Source organism: Chrysemys picta, unplaced genomic scaffold (genome assembly GCF_011386835.1).
Source record: "Chrysemys picta bellii isolate R12L10 unplaced genomic scaffold, ASM1138683v2 scaf1034, whole genome shotgun sequence".
In the NCBI taxonomy this organism is placed as follows: Eukaryota; Metazoa; Chordata; order Testudines; family Emydidae; genus Chrysemys; species Chrysemys picta.
Window position 1 is genome coordinate 1 of NW_027053741.1, and position 23000 is coordinate 23000.

Sequence of the window (23000 nt, forward strand, 5' to 3'; positions counted from 1 at the left end):
AACATTTAAATTCAGTGAGAATCAATATTTCTGTGTAACATCCTCGTAAAGGCCTTTTTCACCTCCGTGTTCCTCAGGCTGTAGATCAGGGGGTTCAACATGGGGATCACCAGGGTATAAAACAAAGAAATGATTTTGTCCTGATCCATGAGGTACTTTGAACTGGGCCGTAAATACATGAAACATCCTGTTCCGTAGAAGATGGTGACCGTCATTAGGTGGGAGGCACAGGTGGAGAAAGCTTTGCGTTGGGCATTGGCAGAGTTGATCCTTAGGATAGCAACCGCAATGTATATGTAGGAGATGAGGATGATCAAGATAGTAGGTGTTACCACCACAGCAGAACAGGTGAAATGAACAATGTCTGTGATGCGGGTGTCAGTGCAGGACAACTTCAGGAGGGGGGGCAAGTCACAGAAGAAATGGTTGATGATGTTTCAGTTGCAAAAGGACAAACGGAATATAAATATAGTTTGAACAATTGCATTCATGCAGCTCACTATGTATGACCCCAGCACCAGCAGCACACAAAACCGCTTGGACATGATGATGGTGTAGAGCAATGGGTTGCAGATGGCCATGAAGCGATCATATGCCATGACACCCAAGAGGTAATATTCACAGGACAATGCGATGCATAGGAAGAAGAATTGCAGAGCACATCCAGTAAACAAAATGACTTTTCTTGCTGATACTAAAGTAATCAGTATGCTGGAAGTGATAGTGGTAGTGTAACCAACATCTAAGAGGGCCAGGTTGCTGATGAAAAAGTACATGGGGGTGTGAAGCTGGGAGTCAGTTCTGATTAAGGTGACCAAGGTGAGGTTCCCCACTAGTATCAGCATGTAGATCAACAGAAACATCACAAGGAGGATGACCTGCACCTTCGGGTTTTGTGTGAATCCCAACAAGACGAACTCAGTCACTGCTGTGTAATTCCTCTCCGCCATTTATCCCAGATGCACTCTCCACTGCAGGTGAGAAAGTGAGGAGTACACTGAAAAAGGAGACAAATGAGGGCTGTCAGAAACATACAGCTAAGGGTAGCATAAAATCCCTCCTTTAACTGTAAGGGGTTAATAAGCTCAAATAATCTGGTTGGTACCTGACCCAAAGGGCCAATAAGGGAAAGAGATCCTTTCAAATCGGTAGGGGGGAAGTTTTGTTTGTGGTCTCTTTGTCGTTCTCTCTCAGACAGAGAGCGACCAGGGCTGGAAAAACCATCTCCTAAAACCCTACCTGAAATAAGCATCCAAGATTACAAAAACTGTAAGCAATAGCAAGGAAATGCATTACCTTATCTTTTGTTTTAGCTTGTGAATTTTCCCTATGCTAAGAAGGAGGTTTATTCCTTTGTTTTCTTTTGTAACTTTGAAGTTTTGCCTAGAGGGGAATCCTCTGTGTTTTAAATCTTATTACCCTGTAAAATTACATTCGATCCTGATTTTACAGAGGTGCTTCTTTTACTTTTTTTCTTTATAATAAAGTTCTGCTTTTAGGAACCTGATTGGATTTTAGTGTCCTAAAAACCCAATGGTCGGGCCTGTGCTCAACTTGTTTACCTATTTCGTTGGTATATTATTCTCAAACCTCCCCAGGAAAGGGGTGAAGGGTCTTGGGGGAATATTTTGGGGAAAGAGGAACTCGAAGTGGTCCTTTTCCTGAATCTTTGTCTAGCTCACTTGGTGGTGGCAACGATACTGTTCAAGGAGAAGGAAGAATTTGTGCCTTGGGGAAGTTTTTTAACCAAAGCTGATAGATAGATAGAAATAAGTGGGGAGGGAACCCTGACAAGGGCTGTATACAAACACCTCAAACTCTGTCACTTTCAACAAAGCATAAACTCTAGGCAGTGGATCCATCTCCGGATTCCAGAAGCCTCCAACCCACCGTGAAGATCTGTTTCCATCTACTCCCTGAACTACATGGAGTGTTCAGAGTCCAGCACTGGCTTCAAGCTAGGTTTTCTAGCTCAGGGAGTGGTGGCTCATGCTCTTGAAGCCACAGGGACAAGTTCAATCTTTGCTGCTGACAATGCACCCACCTGCACAATGTCGTTTCCAGGGTCAGATTCTGATCCAATCACCCACATCAGTTAGTGCGACCACGGAGCAATGAGACGTTTTGCATGGCAAAGTACTACTTGGCGTGTGAATGTCTCTGAGGCATGGGTGCTTTTGCACTTTCTGTTATGGAGCCAGGCTAGTTGTTTCATTAGCAATAAGGGATGTGAGCAAGCAGGGAGTGGCAGGAAAGAGACCTTTATTCAGTTTCCTGAGGCGACCCAGCGTTCTATGCAAAACCTCTAGCATTTGTGCACAAGGAGCCTGACCCCTGTTCGCACTCCTGAGCTCCTGACGTCACAATGAAGTAGGTCCCTCCAGAAAACTGACCCTCTTTCTCCGGTTCCACTCCTCACATTACCACGGTGACTCAGCTATTAAAGCTGCACGGCCGTGTTTATCACAAGCCCAGGTTTACAGCCCGGCCTTTCTGAAGAAGAAACCAAAAAAAGTTCCTTCACTCAGAGCACCCGATCCGATACCTTTTCTCACTTGAGCAGCAAACTTACCCCAGCCGGGCGGTGGTGCTATTCACATCAACGGGAGCAATGGTGGGATATGATGCTATTCGGCATGTCTGTGGGGATGATCATCTGGCCCGCTGTGTTTAAGGGACTCAGGCAGTGCAGCTCCGAGCATCATGACATCTACCTTTTAGGTGCCTAAACAAAAACAAGCACAGCACTGCAGTCCAGAAAGCCGAGTTAGGTACCTCCCTGTAGAATCACAGAACCATAGCGGTCGAAGGGACCACAAGGGTCATTGAGTCTCACTACCTACCACGAGGCAGGATTTGTTGTGCACAAACTATCCAAGGTAGATGGCTCTCTAGCCTCCTTTTGAAAACCTCCAGTGAAGGCGCTTCTACAATCTCCCTGTACAATGAACGGGGACAGATCGGCACCTTCAAATGCATTCCACAACAGCCCGCCTGATGCCAGGTGGGGAGTCCCCTAAGCTTGCCAATGGGACCCACTGATTTGCTAAGCACTGCCCCTTCCTCACAGATAGGCACCTCCCTTCCACCTGGATGTATGTGACTCTCTCTCCTAGCAATCCACACACAGGTACCCCTCTCCTGGCTTAGTAGCAGTTTCTTGAGGGAATGAATCGGAATCAAAGAATATCTGGTCCAACCCCCTGCTCAAAGCAGGACCAATCCCCAACTAAATCATCCCAGCCAGGGCTTCATCAAGCCTGGCCTTAAAAACCTCTAAGGAAGGAGATTCCACCACCTCCCTAGGTAACCCGTTCCGGTGCTTCCCTTATACATTAAGGGATCACAGGAAAATAAAAACCCTACATTGTTCAAAAGCCAGTTCTTCTTCAGAGCTCTAGTTATTGAACTCGGTTTTCAAAGCCCTAATGTTTGGACAGTGGATACCACTCCCCACACACATTCCTCTATCACTGCTCTGACGCCCAACCCCCCACCTCATCCATTGCTGTGACCATCCCCCAAAAGACCTGGCTGCTCCAAGGTTTCCCTCCCACCTCACGCACACACACACACGTGCAATTCAGCTCTCCTCTCCACCTTCCTCCTTGTCATACGTAGACAATACACATGTTTAGAAAATTGCCAAAGCCAGGATTCAAAAATCACTGAGCAAGGTGGGCCCTGGGATCCAGTCATCTTGAGCCACCTGGTTGTTCTGAGGCCAGGCTGCCTGGAAACCCTTTCAGCCCTCCCCCTGCACATGCAAGTTTACCTTGAATAATGTTTGAAATGCTCCTTCCCTCAGAGGGGCAACGGGTGCCAGACACTAGCTGGGATCAACCCCGAGAAGGTGAGAACAGTCTGGGGAGAACCAGAGCCCTAGTGTGCCCAGGGCGTTCACAAAATAACATGATGAGAACTGTACAATTCTGATACCCCATGACTTTTCAAGGGGCTCTTCCCGTGCACACATGACTCCAAATTTAGTCCATTAACCCTACCTTGGACCTCCATGAGGATCAGCTGATTTCAAGACAGTCTGAGTAAGGCTGTGGATTTTAGAGCCAATGGAAAGTGAGTCTCAACCTTTTCTAGAGCTACTGCTCTGCTCTAACAAGCCAGATCGTCAGCACATGTAAATGGAAAATTGGCTTTAGTGGAGTTAGGCAACTGACACCAGCTGAGGATGCAGCCTTCTTAGAAAAGTCAGGACCTCTGGAGTCAATAATCTGATCTCCATGAGATTTGGCCCTGAATCAGAATTAGTTCAAATTGCTAGAACCAAAAGAGAATATTTATTCCACTTTCATCAAAACCAGAGCAATTAAACCTACCTGCAGGAGGGGGCCATCTGTTACTCTTGACTGCAAAGCGGATTGTGTTTGGAAGCCATGTTTATAGATGTTTTTCAGTGGCATTTGGGGATGGAATCCTTGGAGAACCCCAGAGTTCTGCAGTTCAGGGCTGACACAGATGGGATCATTAAAACTTCACGTCCCCTAGGGATAACCACACAAAGATGGGTTGTGTCCAGTTATTGCTCCAACTTCGGGGTGTTTTCTTTCTTCCCCTTTTCTTTGTTTCAAAGAGAACTGGCCCATTCCTCCCTTTCCATCCCCCAAATCCTGATCAGATGCTCATGGGGTAACTCACCTCAGAAGGTGCAAAAAGTGACATATATTGGAAAATAGATTCATAACTGGTTCCTTAAATTAGAGCCCTGCAAATTCACAGATATCTGTTTTATAACTGCGGACCATTTCTGTGGATCGGGGACCAGATGCAGACACAAACTTTGTATCTAGAGCCCTGCAAATCTGTGGATATTCACTTTATATCCACAGATCATTTTTTGCGGATTGCAGATCGGATGCAGTTACAAATTTTGTATCCATGCAGGGCTCTGGTTTTAGACTCTTGAGAGATACAGACACATTGAAAATGGCTGAAAATGTCACTCAGGCACTTATGACATCAGCCCAGGTGTTTAAATATGGGCACTCAACGTTAAAGCTCTTTTAAAAAAAAATTGAGCACTACCCTCTATGCCTCACTTCCTCACTATGTAAAATGCAGATAATACTTTCCCTGCAACTTGTACTGGTCATTCCCTTAGGCACTTCTGAATATCTCACCCTGACAAAATGGCTTTTCCAGAAGTGCTTTCTCTTTGAACCATTTCAGCTCCCATCTAGGGATTTTCTCACTCAGACTGCCAGCTAAGCATTCATGTCCACCCTCTGACAAACAGAAGCTAGGGACACCATCCCTTACCCATCCTGGCTAATAGCCATTAATGGACTTTACCTCCATGAATTTATCCAGTTCTCTCTTAAACTCTGTTATAATCCTAGCCTTCACAGCCTCCTCAGGCAAGGAGTTCTGCAGGTGAGTGTGCGCTGTGTGAAGAAGAACTTCCTTTTATTTGTTTTAAACTTGCTGCCCATTAATTTCATTTGGTGGCCCCTAGTTCATATATTATTGGAACAAGAAAATAACGTTTCCTTATTCACTTTCTCCACACCACTCATGATTTTATATACCTCTATCATATCCCCTCTTAGTCTCTTCTTTTCCAAGCTGAAAAGTCCTAGCCTCTTTAATCTCTCCTCACATGGGACCCGTTCCAAACCCCTAATCATTTTAGTTGCCCTTCTCTGAACCTTTTCTAATGGCAGTATATCTTTTTTGAGATGAGGAGACCACATCTGTACTCAGATGGGTACCATGGATTTATATAAGGGCAATAAAATATACTCCGTCTTATTCTCTATCCTTTTTTGAAAGATTCCTAACATCCTGTTTGCTTTTTTGACTGCTGCTGCACATTGCATGGACGTCTTCAGAGAACTATCCATGGTGACTCCAAGATCTCTTTCCTGATTAGTTGTAGCTAAATTAGCCCCCATCATATTGTGTGTATAGTTGGGGTTATTTTTTGCAATGTGCATTACTTTACATTCATCCACATTAAATTTCATATGCCAATTTGTTGCCCAATCACTTAGTTTTTTGAGATCTTTTTGAAGTTCTTCACAGTCTGCTTTGGTCTTAACTATCTTGAGCGGTTTAGTATCATCTGCAAACTGCTCCTTTTTCCAGATCATTTATGAATAAGTTGAATAGAATTGGTCCTAGGACTGACCCTTGGGGAGCACCACTCGTTACCCCTCTCCATTCTGAAAATTCACCATTTATTCATACCCTTTGTTCCCTATCTTTTAACCAATTCTCAATCCATGAAAGGATCTTCCCTCTTATCCCATGACAACTTAAAGTCTACCTAGAGCCTGGATCCCTCTTCCCTTTCCATCTCCTCCATCCACCCCAGAGGCCTCAGAGGGATCTACAGTTGGGGGGGAGGTGATGAACTGTAACTTGGCTGCTGGGCCTCCAGGCTACCCAGAAAACCCATCCCAAAACTCAGAGATGGTTTGGCAGCAGCCTGACCACTAGGTCTGCTAGCCCTCAACAAAGCCCCCATGCAGAATCTATGAAGGGTTAAGTCGTCCCCCTCCCACCACCACCCCCACACACACACTCTTCCCGGGGAAGATGTTTTCTTGAAAGTTGAGTTGCTGGTCTCAGTTGTGCTCAGCTATGAGACTTAGATACCCTCAAGCTTCTTTGATAATCCCAGAAATTCCTAATGTTCAGGTATTTATATCCCCACCCCATCCACCCAAGAAACCACAGAGTGATAACTGGCTCCGGCTGGGACCCTGGTAGGCAGCCTGGGCACTGATGCCGAAGAGTGAGAGATGAACTCCCCCTTGTTCCCTCGCCTGACAATCCCGTTATCAAGAAATCTGCTGTCTGCAGAGGCAGTGGCTATTTTGTAAGCCAGAGGTGATGCATCATGTGACTGAGGATACAGACATGCACACACTGTGCTTTTGCCTAAGGACTTACATTTGTTCTTTCTTGTTCTGTTGTTTTCCTTAATCTAACATAAAAGTTATTCCGATATTTGGTTCCTCTATGTCTATGTTAAATATATATTCCCTATGAATATGAATGAACTTGTTCCAACCCCCCCATCCAGAACAAACTATTTATCCCCCCATACACCCCAGCTCTTCTTCAAGTCCCACATTCAGACATGAGTTGGTTTAAGATTCTGAAACACTCACATATATTTTTATGCCTTAGCCTATGTCTACATTACATGGGTTTTAGTGACACGGCCGGGTTGCTAAAAGTTGGGTGGTGTGAACGCTGTTGGTTGGCGCTTTTGCCAACAAAATTCTTCTACCCCCAACGAGTGGGGTTTGCATTGTTGACAGGAGAGCACTCCTGCCGACAATGCGATGGTTCACACAGGCACTTCTCGCGGCAAACTTTTGTCTTTCAGGGGAGGGTACCTGCTAAGTACCTGCGAACGACAGAAGTTTTGTCTTTCAATTGCCAGTGTAGACCTGGCCTTAGTGTTTTCAGTGTCCAACTGAGACCAGGAGTAGAGGGGCTGGGACTCTCATGAGAAAGTGGGTGTTTGCCACCCACATTTTGCTCATTGCCAGCCCAGTGTTGTAGATTCCAGAGGTTCACAGAAAAGCTTTGGATGCTTAAATGAAACAGACATACGTTCTGAGAGCCAGAGCTTGGCCTGGCTTTATGGGGGCATTCACAGATAAGGAGGAGTAGGACCCCACAAACTTAACTCTACGTAGGGGACACTATGGGGAAAGTGGAGGCTGCACAGCTGACACACGGGTGGGTAGAAAGTTTGCAGAGCTCAATGTCTCAATGAACCAGCATAGATGAGGGTAGCGATCTGCTGTGGCACCCGAGTCACAATTCAATCCCTGACCTCCTCCTGGGGTGGAATAGTTAAGCACTGCCCCTTACACAGAGCGGGTGATCAAAGCACAGTGTAGCCCTGAACCTTTAGATAATTCCCAATCTCTTGAGTCATCCAATCTGCCCAACACCTAGCACTGAAAAGTCTCCATATTCCATTCCCAGTGCTTTGAATCATTCGGTCTCAGTGATCTATGGACACGCTGGGACCAATTATTGACATGCCCCACGGCAGCCTCACACAGTGTTCTACAAATCACTTCTCCACGAATATACTTGGCCCCAGCAACATGAAGATAACTGAAGCTCCTTTGTCTATCCGACGGTCCGAACTTGGAGAGATTTAAGGTCCCAACGGCCTGTAAGAGAATATAAATCAGCCCCCTTCCCTTCCTCTAGAGAGGAATCTCTCGGAGTCATCACAAATTATTAATCCTTATGCAGGTAGGTTTGCTTTGTCTGTGTAGCACTAGCGGGGGAAAAAGAGAGTTAAAACCTATTGTGAGCAGCAAGAAAAATCTAATGATCCACTGGAAAATCAGTTCGAAGGTATAATTTTGACCTAAAACTTCCTAACTGATCAGAGAGCTACTTATGTAGGAAACGGCCCCTTCAGCTGAAGCTGCTACATTCAGAATCTAAGGAGCAGCCCCGGGCAAGGACCCACCAGCAGCACACAGCAGGTGAATCGTTGTGTTGCTAGGCTGTACCCTGAGTTTGGGCTGTGTCTGGGGAGAGCGATGGGGCTGCAGATAACAGCAAAATGTTTTTGATTCATTTCATGTGCTGTCAGTATTAACTGTCCTCCCAAACTCTGAGTCCTTTCTCCTCTCGCCCCCTTGTAAGAGGCCTCCTCATGGGATCCCAATGGGTAGTGTATAAATCCCAGTTCACCTTCTGAGCGTTACTGGGTCTGCAACGGCCCTGCATTGGGAAGAGATTAATAATTCCTATGAGATTTCCAGGCAGAAGCACCAGAACTGACCACAAGGATCATTCACAGCAAAGCAACAGTGTTAGCCCTGGCAACACAATACAGGGAGTGTAAGGGTCACAGAAATCAGCTTCCAAAGGACTTATTCTGAAGTTACTAGACCTGGCCAAGAGGGAAATGTGACCTAAAAATCTCTTGATACCAACTAGCAGAGGGCACATAGATACACAAGGAAACCTCTGGGTCGGATATCAACACACTAGTCCACCAGATTTTATCATGTAAGCTCTCTAATGAAAGCCTGTGCCCCACTGGTCATCATAATCATTGCGAGTTGTATGTATGTATGTAAAATATGTGAAGACTTATGTTTGTATACCAAAAAAATAGGGTCTCTAGGTTTGTGAGTTAACACAGGTCACCAAAAAGTAATCCACGTATTCCTGGCAGTCAGAGAGGAAGAGATGCTTATCTCACTGTAACTGGTCATGTGCAAATTAATTACAGTATGGACACTATTTGCAGTCTGAGCAAAAGGCTAATCAATAGATGACGGAAGCTGCAGGAAAAAACAACAACAGGGGTAACCTGTGTAAGGGTAAGGATCTTTGAAACTACTTCTGGGATGCAGATTAACGCCCAGTTATTCCTTCAACCTGTGAGGACAAGCTACTAGCGGGCTTGGTTTTATGAGAAGGGATCTCAGCCAAACTGGTTGAAAATGCTGGGCTAAGCTATCTTGTGGGTAATAGGGGGAACACCTTGAGAGACAAGGCAGGTGAGATAACGTCTTTTATTGGACCAACTTTTGTTGGTGAAAGAGACAAGCTTTTGAGTTCTTCTTCAGATCTGGGAAAGCAACTTAGAGTGTCACAGCTAAACACAAGGTGGAACAGCTTGTTTAGCATAAGGAGTTAACATATGTTGTAAGAGACCATTCAAGGTGAAGTGGCTTGTTAACACCTCTGCAAAAAGTACAAAACCGGGATTAGTGGGTTACAGATCAGTGTAATAACCCATAAATCCAGAGTCTTTATTAAAACCATGATGTTTAGTGTCTAGCAAAGTTATGGATTCAAGCTCCGAGGCCTGTCTTTTGACATTGTTGTGCCTTGTTACTTAAGTTTAGGCTCTAGGAAGCATATTATGATTTTGTTTTATAAGTAACTGTTTCCAATTATCTTACTTTCTATCACTTGAATCTCTGTTCTTTGATAATCAATTTATTCTTGTTTTCTATACATCTAAGTGCTGTGTGTTAAGTAGTGTGGTGATCCTAAGGTGTGTTTTGCAAGCAGCTGTGTACAATTTCTTTGGGAGTAGCGAGGCTGAGAGCTCTGGGCGTGTTCAGTGGAACAGGGGCTGAGTACACCAGAGGGACACTCAGAAGATTTGCGGGGTTAGTGTCTGCCTATGGGTAACCTGCACAGAGAAAGCGAGGCCTGGAAGGCAGTGCTTGTCTTGCCACAGGCTGGTGAATTCAGGTCTAGAGCCAGTGCAGACAAGACTTCCTCATGCTAAGAGTAGGTGGTGCTGAGGCACCTCACAGCCCTTGATACTTCTGGAAAGTATCACAGGAGAATTTAACGTTTAAAATAAGTTGGTCTTTAATCTCTTTTGTGATTAAAATACCTGAGTAGATTCTAATCCCCTGCTTACTCTAGGGTCAGAGCATCTGACAAATTAACAACCTCGCCCACATCTGGTCACCCTTACCTGGTGATCAGGCAAACTGTGTACCTTTCCCATTGTTCTGAATAATTTATTCACCCAAAAATGCAGTTTTGCATCACCCAAAGCTGCTGGCAGACTTGTGTCAAATTCAGCAAATAGTTTCAGGGAGGAAAAAAATAAAAAGGTGAAATATTTCATTTTGATATTTTTGAAACAATGTGTTTCAAGGTTTTGTTTGGAAATGCCGTTTTATTTAAAAAAATGTGTTAGATGTAACTTTTAAAAAAAGAACATAAGAACGGCCATACTGGGTCAGACTAAATGTCCATCCAGCCCAGTATCCTGTCTGTTGACAGTGGCCAATGCCAGGTGCCCCAGAGGGAGTGAACCTAACAGGTAATGATCAAGTGATCTCTCTCCTGCCATCCATCTCCACCCTCTGACAAACAGAGGCTAGGGACACCATTCCTTACCCATCCTGGCTAATAGCCATTAATGGACATAACCTCCATGAATTTATCTAGTTCTCTTTTAAACCCTGTTACAGTCCTAGCCTTCACAACCTCCTCAAGCAAGGAGTTCCACAGATTCCAAGGGAGCAAAGGGTAAAAACCTGACAAGTAAATGATTTTTTGGGGGGGGAGGAGGGAACAAGTTGCTGTTATTTTGGGATTTTTCAGGTCAGCCACCAAACCAAACCAAAAAAAAAAAAAAAAAACCCACCCACCTCTAATGTAAACTCCCTTGATTTCTGCTGTGGGGGGAAAGGTTTTTCAACTGAGCCAACAGTGAATGTCACCCTCTGGCAATCAAGTCAGCACTATGCTACAGTTTTTGGCCAATAGTTGCTCTTTACAGATTGTCCACATCGAAAGAGAAAGAATGAGATACGCACACATGGGTAAAAATATTTTTACTTTCAGCGAACAAGGGTCTCAAATGGACAAAAATGCTGTCATTGGTCATACGGAATTCCGGGGCCTCACACTTTTTTATTTATACAGCAATTCCCTCTGTGCATGTCTGTCCTCAAAGCCTGTGTGAAGCAATGACCCGGGGAAATGACACCACCGTGACTGAATTCATCCTTGCAGGATTCACTGACCATCCAGAACGGCAGGTTGTTCTCTTCCTCCTATTTCTGGTGATCTATGTTCTCACCTTGCTGGGGAATTTGGGGATGATTGGCCTAATCTGGAGGGACTCCCGATTTCACACCCCCATGTATCTCTTGCTCAGCAACTTGTCACTTGTTGACCTTGGCTATTCCTCATCCATCACCCCCAGGGTGCTGGTGAACTTCTCAAGGGAGAGTAAGGCCATTTCTTACGCTGGATGTGCTACACAGCTGTATTTTTTTTTTGTCTTTGTCACCTCTGAGTCTTTCCTCCTTGCGGTGATGGCCTATGACCGTTATGTGGCCATCTGTAATCCACTGCTCTATAGGCTCATCATATCCAAGAGGTCCTGCATCTGGCTCTTGGCTAGCTCCTACATGGCTGGGGTTGCAAATGCAACCATGTTTACCAGCTGCACCTTTCAGCTGTCCTTCTGTGGGCCCAATGTAATCGATCACTACTTTTGTGATGTCCTTCCGCTCATGCGGCTCTCCTGCACCGACACTCACACCAATGAAATGCTGCTTTCTATCTTTGCTGGTTCCATACAATTGACTACCATACTGATCATCCTCTTCTCTTATCTGTATATTACCGCTGCCATACTCAGGATCCGCTCCTCTGAGGGCAGGCGCAAAGCCTTCTCCACCTGTTCCTCCCACCTGACAGCCGTGGCTATATTCTATGGGACGACGTTCTTTACCTACTTACGACCCAGTTCCACCTCCTCACTGGAGCAGGACCAGGTGATCTCTGTGTTCTACACGATGGTGATCCCCATGCTGAACCCCCTCATCTACAGCCTGAGGAACAAGGAGGTGAAGGACGCCCTGGGGAGAATGTTAGAGAGAAGAAAGTTCTCTCAGCAGCTTTGATGAATAATTTGATCATGTTTTGCATTCCCTTCCACTCTATGTAATTTTATCATGAAAATCAAAACTCTAATGTGTTCAAGTTTTAAAAATAATGTTTTAGAGAGGTGGCATGGTTCAACAGATAAGACACTCAGGAGATCTGGTGTGACAGATATTGCAACCCTGGGCAGTATCTTTGGGACCATTATATTAAATTTCATTATATGAATGGTTTATGTATTACTGTTTTCTACTCCAGGGGGGAGGGTTCCCACAGCTCATATGGGAACTAAAACCTGAGGGGGGGGTGTGGGTGATTAACGCAAGACCCTGAGAGTAAACTCCAGAGAAATTCCAAGGGGAGTGGAGTCTGTCTCATTTAGGGCCATTGAAATTGTAACCCCTCTGTATGGTCCAGCAAGGACACCTGCTTTTAGGTTTCCAGCTCTGCAGCGGTCACCTCTCTTGGGTGGAGATGCACATCTCTCTCCCTCTTGACTGGGGTTTTCTGAGGCTCCACCGTTCCCTACCTACATTGTGAATTCCCCAGCAAGCCAGACTGCCTAAGCCAACCTGCTTCATTTTTCTTCTTAGAGATAGAAAACAGTGTAATTGCCACAGTTATAAGTTATCACACCACTCCTTCTAAGCAAGAAAATTCATTCTCAAGGGGAAAGCATTATAGAGAAAACATTCAAAGCAATAAAAGAACCTACATGCATGCTAATAACCTCACCAAAGATCACCCCAGCTCCAACAAGGGCTCTGGATGCTGAACTGTCCTTCAAACCTTGCCACTAAGTGTTTTTTCTATGGTTACAAGCTCACAACACCTTTTGCTCAGAACAAACGAACAGACTGGGCCACGTCCTTCCAAACCTTCCCAGGAAGGATTGAAGCAGCCCTTGGAGACAAGATCCTGTCTGTTTGGAGCACTAGAAATAAGGCTCTGAATCAGTTTTAACTAAGGCTATTTAACTCAATGCCCCTTCTTTGTCCATTGGTCCTTGAAGAATCCAGTTTGAACGAGTATACGTAAGCCTCTCTCCAGGTGGTGGTAGCTCTCTGGAGGAGTTACAACTTGAGTGAATTTGCCTCTCCAACCTGTTCTTAATTTTTGGAGGGCGACAGTCCTCAAGTCCCACGGAATTAAATACAATCCCTAGCACACACTGATACATACATTTAATTCAATATGTTTTCACATAATTCAGTAAGGTTTGTGCAGGATATGGTGTGAAATTGCCATCATAGGGTCTATGGATAGACAAGATAAAGATTTTTTTATTAGACCAGCTTCTGTTGGTGAGATAAGCTTTCCAGCTCTACAGAGCCCTTCTTCAGACCTGGGAAAGGGTCTATGGGACAGAGAAGGAGGGTACTGGAAGCCAGGGTTCCTGGGTTCTATACCCAGGCCTGAGAGGGTCTAGGGGATTAGTGAAAACAGGCTTCATACCCATTCTGTGCCTGAATCTCCCTGCTAGGAGTGACAATGTCCTTTCTTAAAGCTCTCTTCATAGAGAGCAGAAACCAGGAATTCTAGTTTCCAGACATCGCTGCCCCAGCCAGACCCTACTCCCCAGCCAAAACTGGGAACGGAACACAGAAGCCCTAACTCTCAGCCCTTCCCTACAAAAGCCCATAGATATAGGATTATCTTAAGTTACCCAACACTCCTCCTTAAGACTGCCTATAAACACAGTCCTACCTTACAAACAAACTCCACCCCCTTGCTCTAAAGGAAACCACTACTGCCTGAGCATGGTCTTTTATACAGAGAGGCAGAGTCAGGCTATTTGTGGGTGGGGCTAGAGGGCCTTAGCTCCGCCTCAGAGGCTCTCCTATATTAAGGGCACTCCAGCAAACACCCACCCTTTAAAAGGAAGGTATTAGAGAGTACAATGTCCTAAATCCCTGTCCCCACAAGGGCGTGCATGTGATTGAGAATCATCTACTGGGGTTGTGACCACAGGACCTCACCTAGACATTCCCTTGGGGGAGGGGAGGAGAAGCTGAATGCAGTTGATATGAAAGAGCAAGTTTCTCTTTTCCTGAGTACATAATTGATCTGTGGAACTTCCTACTTCAGGATATTAACCCCCTCCCCCCCCCCCCACACTCTCACACTTCTGTGGTTCACACATCCTGTTCTCTCAGTGTTTCTGTGTTAACTCTCACCAGCTGATTTCTCACAGTCATCAAGCACTCTCTCTGTATTAGAGCTAAAATTCAACTCTGTTCCTGCCCCACCCCCACCCTGGGACATGTTTCCTTGGACAGCCTGGCTTTTGGACTACAACTCTCTTGCTTTTGATAGTCCTAGCAAGAGCTGGCAGGAGGGTGGTGTCAGAATATGCCAACATTGTATTTCAAATATAAGGGACTGTTTTCATAGCACCCTGCCCCACCCCTTCTCCCAGTATTATTATCATCAGTTGTAGTTTAATAATACTACCAATAATAAGCAGGACTCACCTACCTTCACCAGGGGTATTTCTTGTTGCTTTTTGCAATGCTCAGCAACACCTGATCTTGTTGTAAGGAGATGAAAAAATAAGGGATGTCCTTTGAATAAGGGATTGTGGGCAACCCTATGTGAGGAGGGCATGTCAGAGTGGGGTTTCTACAAGCAGGAGATGGGGAAGTTCTGGCTTCTGACAAGGGGATACTGGGAATAGGGTATGGGGAGCCTTCCCCTTCTGGGGAAAGCTGGTTCCAATCTGACCCCAGGCCAGGGGGCTAGCTGTCTAGGGGCAGGGGTGGGAGGAGGTCTGGGAATGGCATGCAGGATTTTCCCCCTCTAGGCCCCCAAATCTGTTACCTTGTGTTTAATGAGTTGGTGGGTTCTCAGCCCAGTGTGTAGGGCAAATGTGTCCACCTCCCAAAATTCACCACAGTTGATATGAACTGGTTCCCTTGCTCACAAACCTCAGAGGGGAGGCTGACCAGGCCACAGAGACTGAGCTCCCCTTTTCCCCAGCTCTAGGGGTTACAGAGAGGCCTTCTAACTACTCCTTTTCCTGGCCACCAGAATCAGCAGGCTGTGTAAGGAAACCTGTGTGGTTTTAATGGCCTGAAGGGCCTCTGATGGCAGCCCTGCTGAGGCTGTCAGAGCAGCTGTGCTCGTTTGGTGGTGTTAATAGATACGTGATGGGCTCTAGAGGAAGAAGAGTCCACCAGGCCTGCTGAGATGCTGCAGGTGTTGCTATTACTACAACGCCTCATAGATTAACTAGTTGTCTTGAGGCAAATGTTTAGGGCCTGAGATTTGAAATCTTTGCTAGGAAATGGGGGGAGATTAAGCTTCAGACAGGACTCCTGGGGTCTAGTCCCAGCTCTGGGAGGAGTGTGGGGTCTCCTGGGTTAGGAGCTGGGCTGGGAACTAGGACTTCTGGGTTCTATTCCTGGCTCTGGGAATGGGGCCTAATAGGGTGGGGAGAGAAGGAAATCAAGACTCCTGGTTTCTATTTGCAGCTTGGGATGGGAAGTTTTTTAGTTTAGATCAGGAGAGTTGGGAGTCAGGATTCCTGGGTTCCATTCCCAGCTTTGGGAGGGGAGTCTAGAGGTGTCTGCATTTCCACCCTGCTGAGCCAGTCTTACAGGGGTGGGAAAGGTGTGCAGTTACGGCATGAGGCTGATGGTCATGCAGACCCTGTGTGGAGCTTTTTCGTGGTGCTTCCCTTGCTGCAGAGAGATGGACAATGAGCTCAGAGTGGCTCGGAGCCTGGTGATGGGGCCTGACCTTGGGAGCAGGGACTGGATCATGCAAGGACATAGTTTCCTCTGGTGATCAGGCTCTGAGCCCTGCTCGGTCCTGGGATCCCTGAGGGAGGGTCCAGCGAGCAAAGCTTTGTGGTAGGGTGAGCAGAAACCAGAGTGAATTACCCATCCAGGCCTGGGCTCGCCAGGCTGGGGGCCCTGAGTCATTTTGCTGTGTGCAACATGTAGGTTTTGGGTGGGATTCTAGGGCAGGGCACAAAGTGTTAACCCCCCCCACCCAAAAAAAATTGGGAGCATGTTTAATCCTTGAGCGGCTGGGGGGGTGCTCTTGAGCAGTAAGTGGTGATGCTTCGGGTGCTGAAGAGTAAGGTGCCATCCATGGGTTTGGGGAAAGCCACATGGCATACAGGAATGGGTTCAGGTTCTGGGATATAGGGCCTTTGCTGTGTTACGGGGGCCCCTGATCCGGGGGGCACTGGCTGGCTCAGAGGGGTGGGGAATGGGACATAGGTCCTTTCCCCTCCAAGGGGTCCTGGCTCTGATCCAGTCTGAGAGCAGGGGGTCTGGCTGGCGGAGGGGAGCAAGAAATGGGGGTGGATCCACAAGCACCTGGAGAACCATCGACAGGACCTACTGTCCTCCAGGGTCCTGTGTCTTGGGGAGAGCCAACAGCTGCAGGGAGCCCCTATACTCAACACTATCCCCACATTTTCCACAGGCTGGGTTCATCCTGGAAGTTATCTCACTGCTGAGGGTGTCCTGGGAAGCAAGGGAGGGTCTTCTGCAAAAATGCAGATTCCACCCTACTAAGTTCAATGAATGTTTGCAATGTCTTTGAAACACATTCAGATTTTAATGATGCACAATGGAACACTTCCAAACTTGCTTGCCAAGTTACGCAGTCTCAACTTGGCAGGCACAAACTTTCTAATCATGCCCACCAGGAGCTTATTAAAATGGTCAGAAGCTAATACCATTTCTGGAGAGATGGGTCAATTACACTAAATTGATCGCCTCACGTTCTGAGATGGGGGCACCTGGATGTGTAACCTCCCTGGAATTTTCCTTTTTGTTTTGCTGCCAGAGCCAGGGTGATTATTTTGAACCAGCGTCATAATCGCCCAAGTGCATTGCCTTGTTCCTCATAGGGGAATTAAAGAAATTACCAGCAGAGAATTCCCTAAGAGGGAACATACAGAGACAGAAACTAATTATTTCATTTGTAACAGCAAAACTGCACAGAAGAAACATTTGAAATTCAAAACTGTTGCTCCAGTGATTATATTAGTATCAGTCAAATATTACTATTAATTCTACTCATGTCAGACCTACATATCCACCTCTCTCTCTATAGCCCACATACCCTCTGCCCAGACCTTGTAGACCAGGACAGACACATCTTGATTGGCTGCACCTCAATACCATGGGAAAACAGCAAAAGAATATGGACAGAATAAACATGTTTTAAACTGAAACTGCTATCACAGCCACAGGTTAAGAAACAGGCCCTCCCATAGGAATGAATAATTCCCTTCGCTGTAGGAATGATTGGAATATTCTGACTTGTGGCATGCAGGACATGAGACTATCTGATAATCATGACCTCTTCTGGCCTTAAAATCAATGGACCCGTGTACTGACTTAAGTTCCTGTTTAAAAATAAAGCAAAGAAAAGCCTCTGTATTCGGAACTGTTTGGGTGAATTCAGAGTGAAACAAACAAAAAAATTAAAACCAGTTGCTAAAGACACAAAAGAACATTTTGAAAATCCACCCACTCCCCAAATAGACAGCGCACTTCATTTCTGATCTATAACAACTCTCCTGGGATTTCTATTTCTATTCCTGGATCCCCTAGCATTCCAGTCCTGTCCAGCTCATCTGTAATCTGCAAGATTCCCACACATGCCCCCAGCTCTGCATCAAATCCTAATTTGCATCACCTTGGTTTCCATTACATTAAATATGTAAGATACTTGCGAGTGCGCGCGCACACACACACACACACACACACACACACAATCTCTACCAACACACTGTAGTTGAGAGAATAGATAGCCTAGCATTTAGGGTGCCCGTGGCAGGGCAGGGAGGCTGTAATGGGGGCAAACTCACAATTAGAGGCTGGGGACTGGCTAGAGCAACATTTAGGGTGCTAGCCTGTTAGATGAGGTGGGTTCACGTCCCTGCCCCCCCGTCAATGAGATTAGTATTTACATTTCTAAGTGCCCAAATACCTTTTTGAAAATGATATTGGAGCAACATACCCTTAGAGTGTCAAACAGTTTGTAGGTTATGTCTACACTACCCGCCGGATCGGTGGGTAGTGCTCGATCTATCGGGGGTCAATTTATCGTGTCTAGTCTAGAAGCAATAAATCGATCCCCGATCACACTCCCATTGACTCCAGAACTCCAGCGCCGTGAGAGGCGCAAGCGGAGTCGATGGGGGAGCAGCGGCAGTCAACCCCGTGCCGTGAAGATGCTGAGGTAAGCTATTCTCGTAGCTGAAGTAATGTATCTTAGGTTGATTCCCTCCCCCCCCCTCCAGTGTAGACCAGGGCTAAGAAGTTGTTGACTGATATGTGCAGGCAGCAGCAGAGGGCGCCAGAGAGCTACCTCCACCTGCAGCACCAACTACAGATTGCAAGGTGCTCCTACACTGTGATAATAGGAGCCACATAAGGAACTTAGATAACTAGACCTAACCTGTAACAACCCCTGTAATTCTTCGCCTGGATCCCCTGGAATTGCAGTCATAGCCTGTCCACACAACTCTGCTGATGCCCCTCAATCATGTTGTGCTAAACCCCCCGCCGCCCCAATGTTTCAGACTTTGCCCCCCACACACACACCTCAGACAGCTCTGCTAAAGTCTTTTCCATAAAATATTCCGTGCGTAAGTGCGCTGAATTCCTTTCAGCTGATAAAGCCTGAGGTGCAATGTAATGAACAACATGGGCAGAATTGCTTATACACTGTGAGCTTTGTGTCCTGAAGGGGGCCTGGTTTTTCCTGCAATCTCCATCCTAAAGAAAGTCCAAGGTCCCCAGGCCATTTCCTTCCCAGAGGCGTCTTAGTCTGCGCAATGGTTCCAAGCTCACTGTGGACCAATACTGAACGAAGAAGCACTGCGTGAACTGGGTGTACTGAAGTTCTCTGTTCCCACACTGTCCTTGTCCATCTGAGAGGCATCACACAGATTGGACTAGCTATGAGGGAATGTGGAGCAGAGTGTGTCCGGGGACAGGAGTGGGAGCGTGTGTTATGGTGTTGGGCCCTATAGAGATAGTGTAATGAACCTGCTGGCTCATGGTCAGGCCCCACCTCCCACCCCACTCCAGAATTAGCTGGAGGAAAAGGATTGGGCCACAGCTCATTCTGGGAGGGGATCTGGTTCATGCATGACTACCAGAGAGCGCTGTCTTACCCAAGTTCCGCATTGTGACAGCAGAGGGGTCCGTGTGACCGGGCAAGGCAGTGCCACCCAGAGGGCAGAAGAGGATGAGGGTCAGCCAGCGAGCTGCTGCGAGTGGGCAGGGGCGGCCAGAGGCAGCCGCCTGGGAGCTGGCTGTGGAAGAGGGAGGACAAGTAGCAGGCGGCCTGAGAGCAGGGCCAGAGGCCGGGGATGGGAAGTTGTAAGCAGAGCATTGAAGCACCTGAGGCTCTCAGAAGGGGAAGTGTTTAATGGGGACCCACCAAGGGACGGAGAACCCACCACGAGCCTAGGGCTCGAAGGGCCACCACGCTGACCTCTGCGCTCATGGCACACGGAGCTCACTAGAAGGGACTGGTGAACTCCCAGCAACACCCTCCACCGCACACAATAGATTCGATAGCCGCAAAGGAAGAGCTGGACTGTTCCTTGCAGCGTGTGGGCCCCGATTGTGCCTGTTAGGCACAGCCAGCCCAGATCCTTACAGGTATTTAGGTGCCTACCTCACATTGAAATCAATGGGGCCCAGATATGAAATCAATAGACCTAGTAACGTCAGTGGGACTTACAGCAGGCCCATGGGGAACAGCACCTCCTCCTGTTCAGGTCCAGTCCTCTCTGCTGCCTTCTAAGAGGGAGGGGCAACATGACCCTATCTCCCTCCTGCTTCTCCCCCCCTTTTGGGGCATAGATCACAGCCAAAAGGGATGAGCAGGGAGCGATGCTTGGACTCAGTAAAGCAAAGAGAATGCAATCATGCCTGGTATCTGTGCAGGAGTGGAAAGTTTCCTTGCACTGTCTCCTTAACCCTGCACGTTCAAGCAAGGACAATGTGACCATTTGCAAACAACTGCTCCTCTAGAAACTTGGCTGTGCACAAATCCTCAGGCCTAGAAAACATTTCCTGCATCAAAATTGTGTGTCATAATTGCTTTTAGGACCCAAGACCTTCAGCATCAAAGCATAGCCCCATATCCCTTAAGCGCATAGTAGCTCTATTTGCTGAACTCTTTTTATCTTCTCTCTGGACCAGCCACTAGATGGGGGCAGGGCGCATTACGCTAGTATGTTACATTCACTCAGAAAGTTTTCCCTGTGCAAACTGCTCCCATAGAACTTTTAATTTGCTGGAATCTTGGTGTTTCCAGGTTTAATGGAACATTTCTCTTTCAGAACCTCTTCACATAGAGAGTTTCAAAGCCTGGAGTGACGAGGCATAAACGAACAATAATGGAAAAAGCCTAGTCTACCCCAGAAAAGGTTTGCCTGTTTAGCTGTACTGGTATAGCTACACCGGCAAACCTGCCCAGTGTAGCCTCAGTTTATGGAAGCAAAAGAGCATTTTTGCCTCTATAATTTATATCCATTCCCCAAAAGAAATAACTATATAAGCAAAAGCACTTTTTTTTTTTGCCATTATACCTGCATCTCCACTAGGGGCCGGTTTACACTAGAAACTTAGATCGACCCGGCTTTGTGACTCAGGGGTGTGCAAACATCAAACCCCAAGAAGACAGCACTAGCTACCAGCTCTCAAGGAGGTGGATTACCTCTGCTGACAAGAGAACCCCTCCCATCAGCACTGATAGCCTCTACACTGAAGCGCTACAGAGGTGCCACTGTAACAGTCCAAGTGTAGACAAGCCCTATGGCTTTGCTGGTGTAGAAATGTTGTTAAAACAAAAATCACACGCCTAACGCACATCGCTATACTGGCAAAAATTTCTAGTGTACACCTGGCCTCACGCTGGTCAAATACCAAAACCATAATTTGTGAGAGTTTTATTAAATAAAAAGTGCCATTGTCAGCCGGCTCTGATTCGTATCGACATAGTATAGAAGTTGGCCAAAGGAGGCCGTGCATTGATGATCCTTAGGTCAGATCCTGTGCAGGTGCAAATCGGTACAGGAGTCACACCTGCTGTGGCTCTGGCCTGTTGACTTCAATGGGACCACTCCAATTTACATCACCCAGCGACTCCAAATGAGCGATGTCAGTTACACCACAAAGAATCTGGTATAGAGACTTCAATGGGGCTTCTTTGCTTCACACCCCCTAAGGATCTGGCCCACTGACTTCAGTGGATCTAAGCTGATTTATGCCAGCTGGGAATCTGGCCCCATTGAATGACACAGTGTTTATGGCCAATGGACATTAGCAGGAGATCTGGGCAATTAACTTGAATAGAGCATTTCTTGTTTACACCTGGTCCACTGGCATCAATAGAGTTATGCTGACGCACAGCAGCTAGGGATCTGGCTTTCACACGGCTGAGTGGGGAAAAACAGTGATGTTAAAAGAATGATAATATGAGTTTGATTCCCATTAGCACTCGCTCCCTTCATGGGTTTGGGGCTGAGGTGGGGGACGAAGGCTAGAAGAGTGAAGCTGCTCACTGGAGTCAAGCTTTTCAAAAGCGAATAGTGATTTTGGGTGCCATGCTTGAAGCACCGCAAGAGGACTGGACTTTCAGAGAGCGCCAAGCACCCACCTGTGACGGGTTGGATCACAGAAACCCCCTTGGGAGCTGCCAACTGATGTGCCAAGACTACTTCTGCCCCTGCTTTCCTGCCCTGGCTGCTTGGGACTCCAGAGCCCCGCCTTGTTTAAGCCTGCTGCAAACCCAAACCCAGGTCTGAACCACGGCCCCTAACAGCTGTAGGCTTACCTGGAAGCTGCTTGAGAAATGTTCCTGTCTTTAACACTCAGATGCTCAACTCCCAATGGGGTCCAAACCCTGAATAAATCCATTTTACCCTGTATAAAGCTTATACAGGGTAAACTCATAGATTATTCGCCCTCTATAACACTGATAGAGAGATATGCACAGCTGTTTGCCCCCCCCCCGCAGGTATTAATACATACTCCGGGTTAATTAATAAGTAAAAAGTGATTTTATTAAGTACAGAAAGTAGGATTTAAGTGGTTCCAAGTAATAACAGACAGAAGAAAGTGAATTAGCAAGTAAAATAAAATAAAACAAAACACGCAGATCTATCTCTAATACAGTAATGAAACTGAACACAGATAAAAACCTCACCCTCAGTGGTGTTCCATTAAGCTTCCTTTTACAGACTAGGCTCCCCCTAGTCTGGGTCCAGCAATCACTCACACCCCCTGTAGTTACTGTCCTCTGTTTCAGTTTCTTTCCGGTATCCTTGGGGGTGGAGAGGCTGTCTCTTGAGCCAGCTGAAGACAAAATGGAGGGGTCTCCCAGGGATTTTTAAAGACTTTCTCCTCTGGGTGAACACCCATCGCACTCCCTGTGCAGAATCCAATTATAAAATGGAGTTTTAGAGTCACATGAGCAAGTCATATGTCCCTGAACGATTGTGATGCTTACCAGCCAAGCCACATTCCCATGAAAGCTCAGATGTGGATTGGCGTCTCTCAAAGTTCATTGTTAGCTTAAGTGTTTCTTGATTGGGAACTTACCGAGAAAAGTCTTTTCTCTGGAAGCTG

At 46.6% G+C, this 23000-nt stretch overlaps 1 protein-coding gene and 1 pseudogene across 1 annotated transcript; one reads left to right on the plus strand and one right to left on the minus strand.

Annotated features, from left to right (window-relative positions):
• Nucleotides 1–6: 6 nt before the first annotated feature.
• On the minus strand, nt 7–15482 carry LOC135979604 (olfactory receptor 5AP2-like; annotated as a pseudogene).
• LOC135979603 (olfactory receptor 8A1-like) lies at nt 11412–12505 on the plus strand. The gene has a single exon (XM_065579920.1). It carries the CDS (start codon nt 11460–11462, stop codon nt 12402–12404), a length of 945 nt encoding a protein of 314 aa, XP_065435992.1. The 5' UTR covers nt 11412–11459; the 3' UTR covers nt 12405–12505.
• Nucleotides 15483–23000: the final 7518 nt, after the last annotated feature.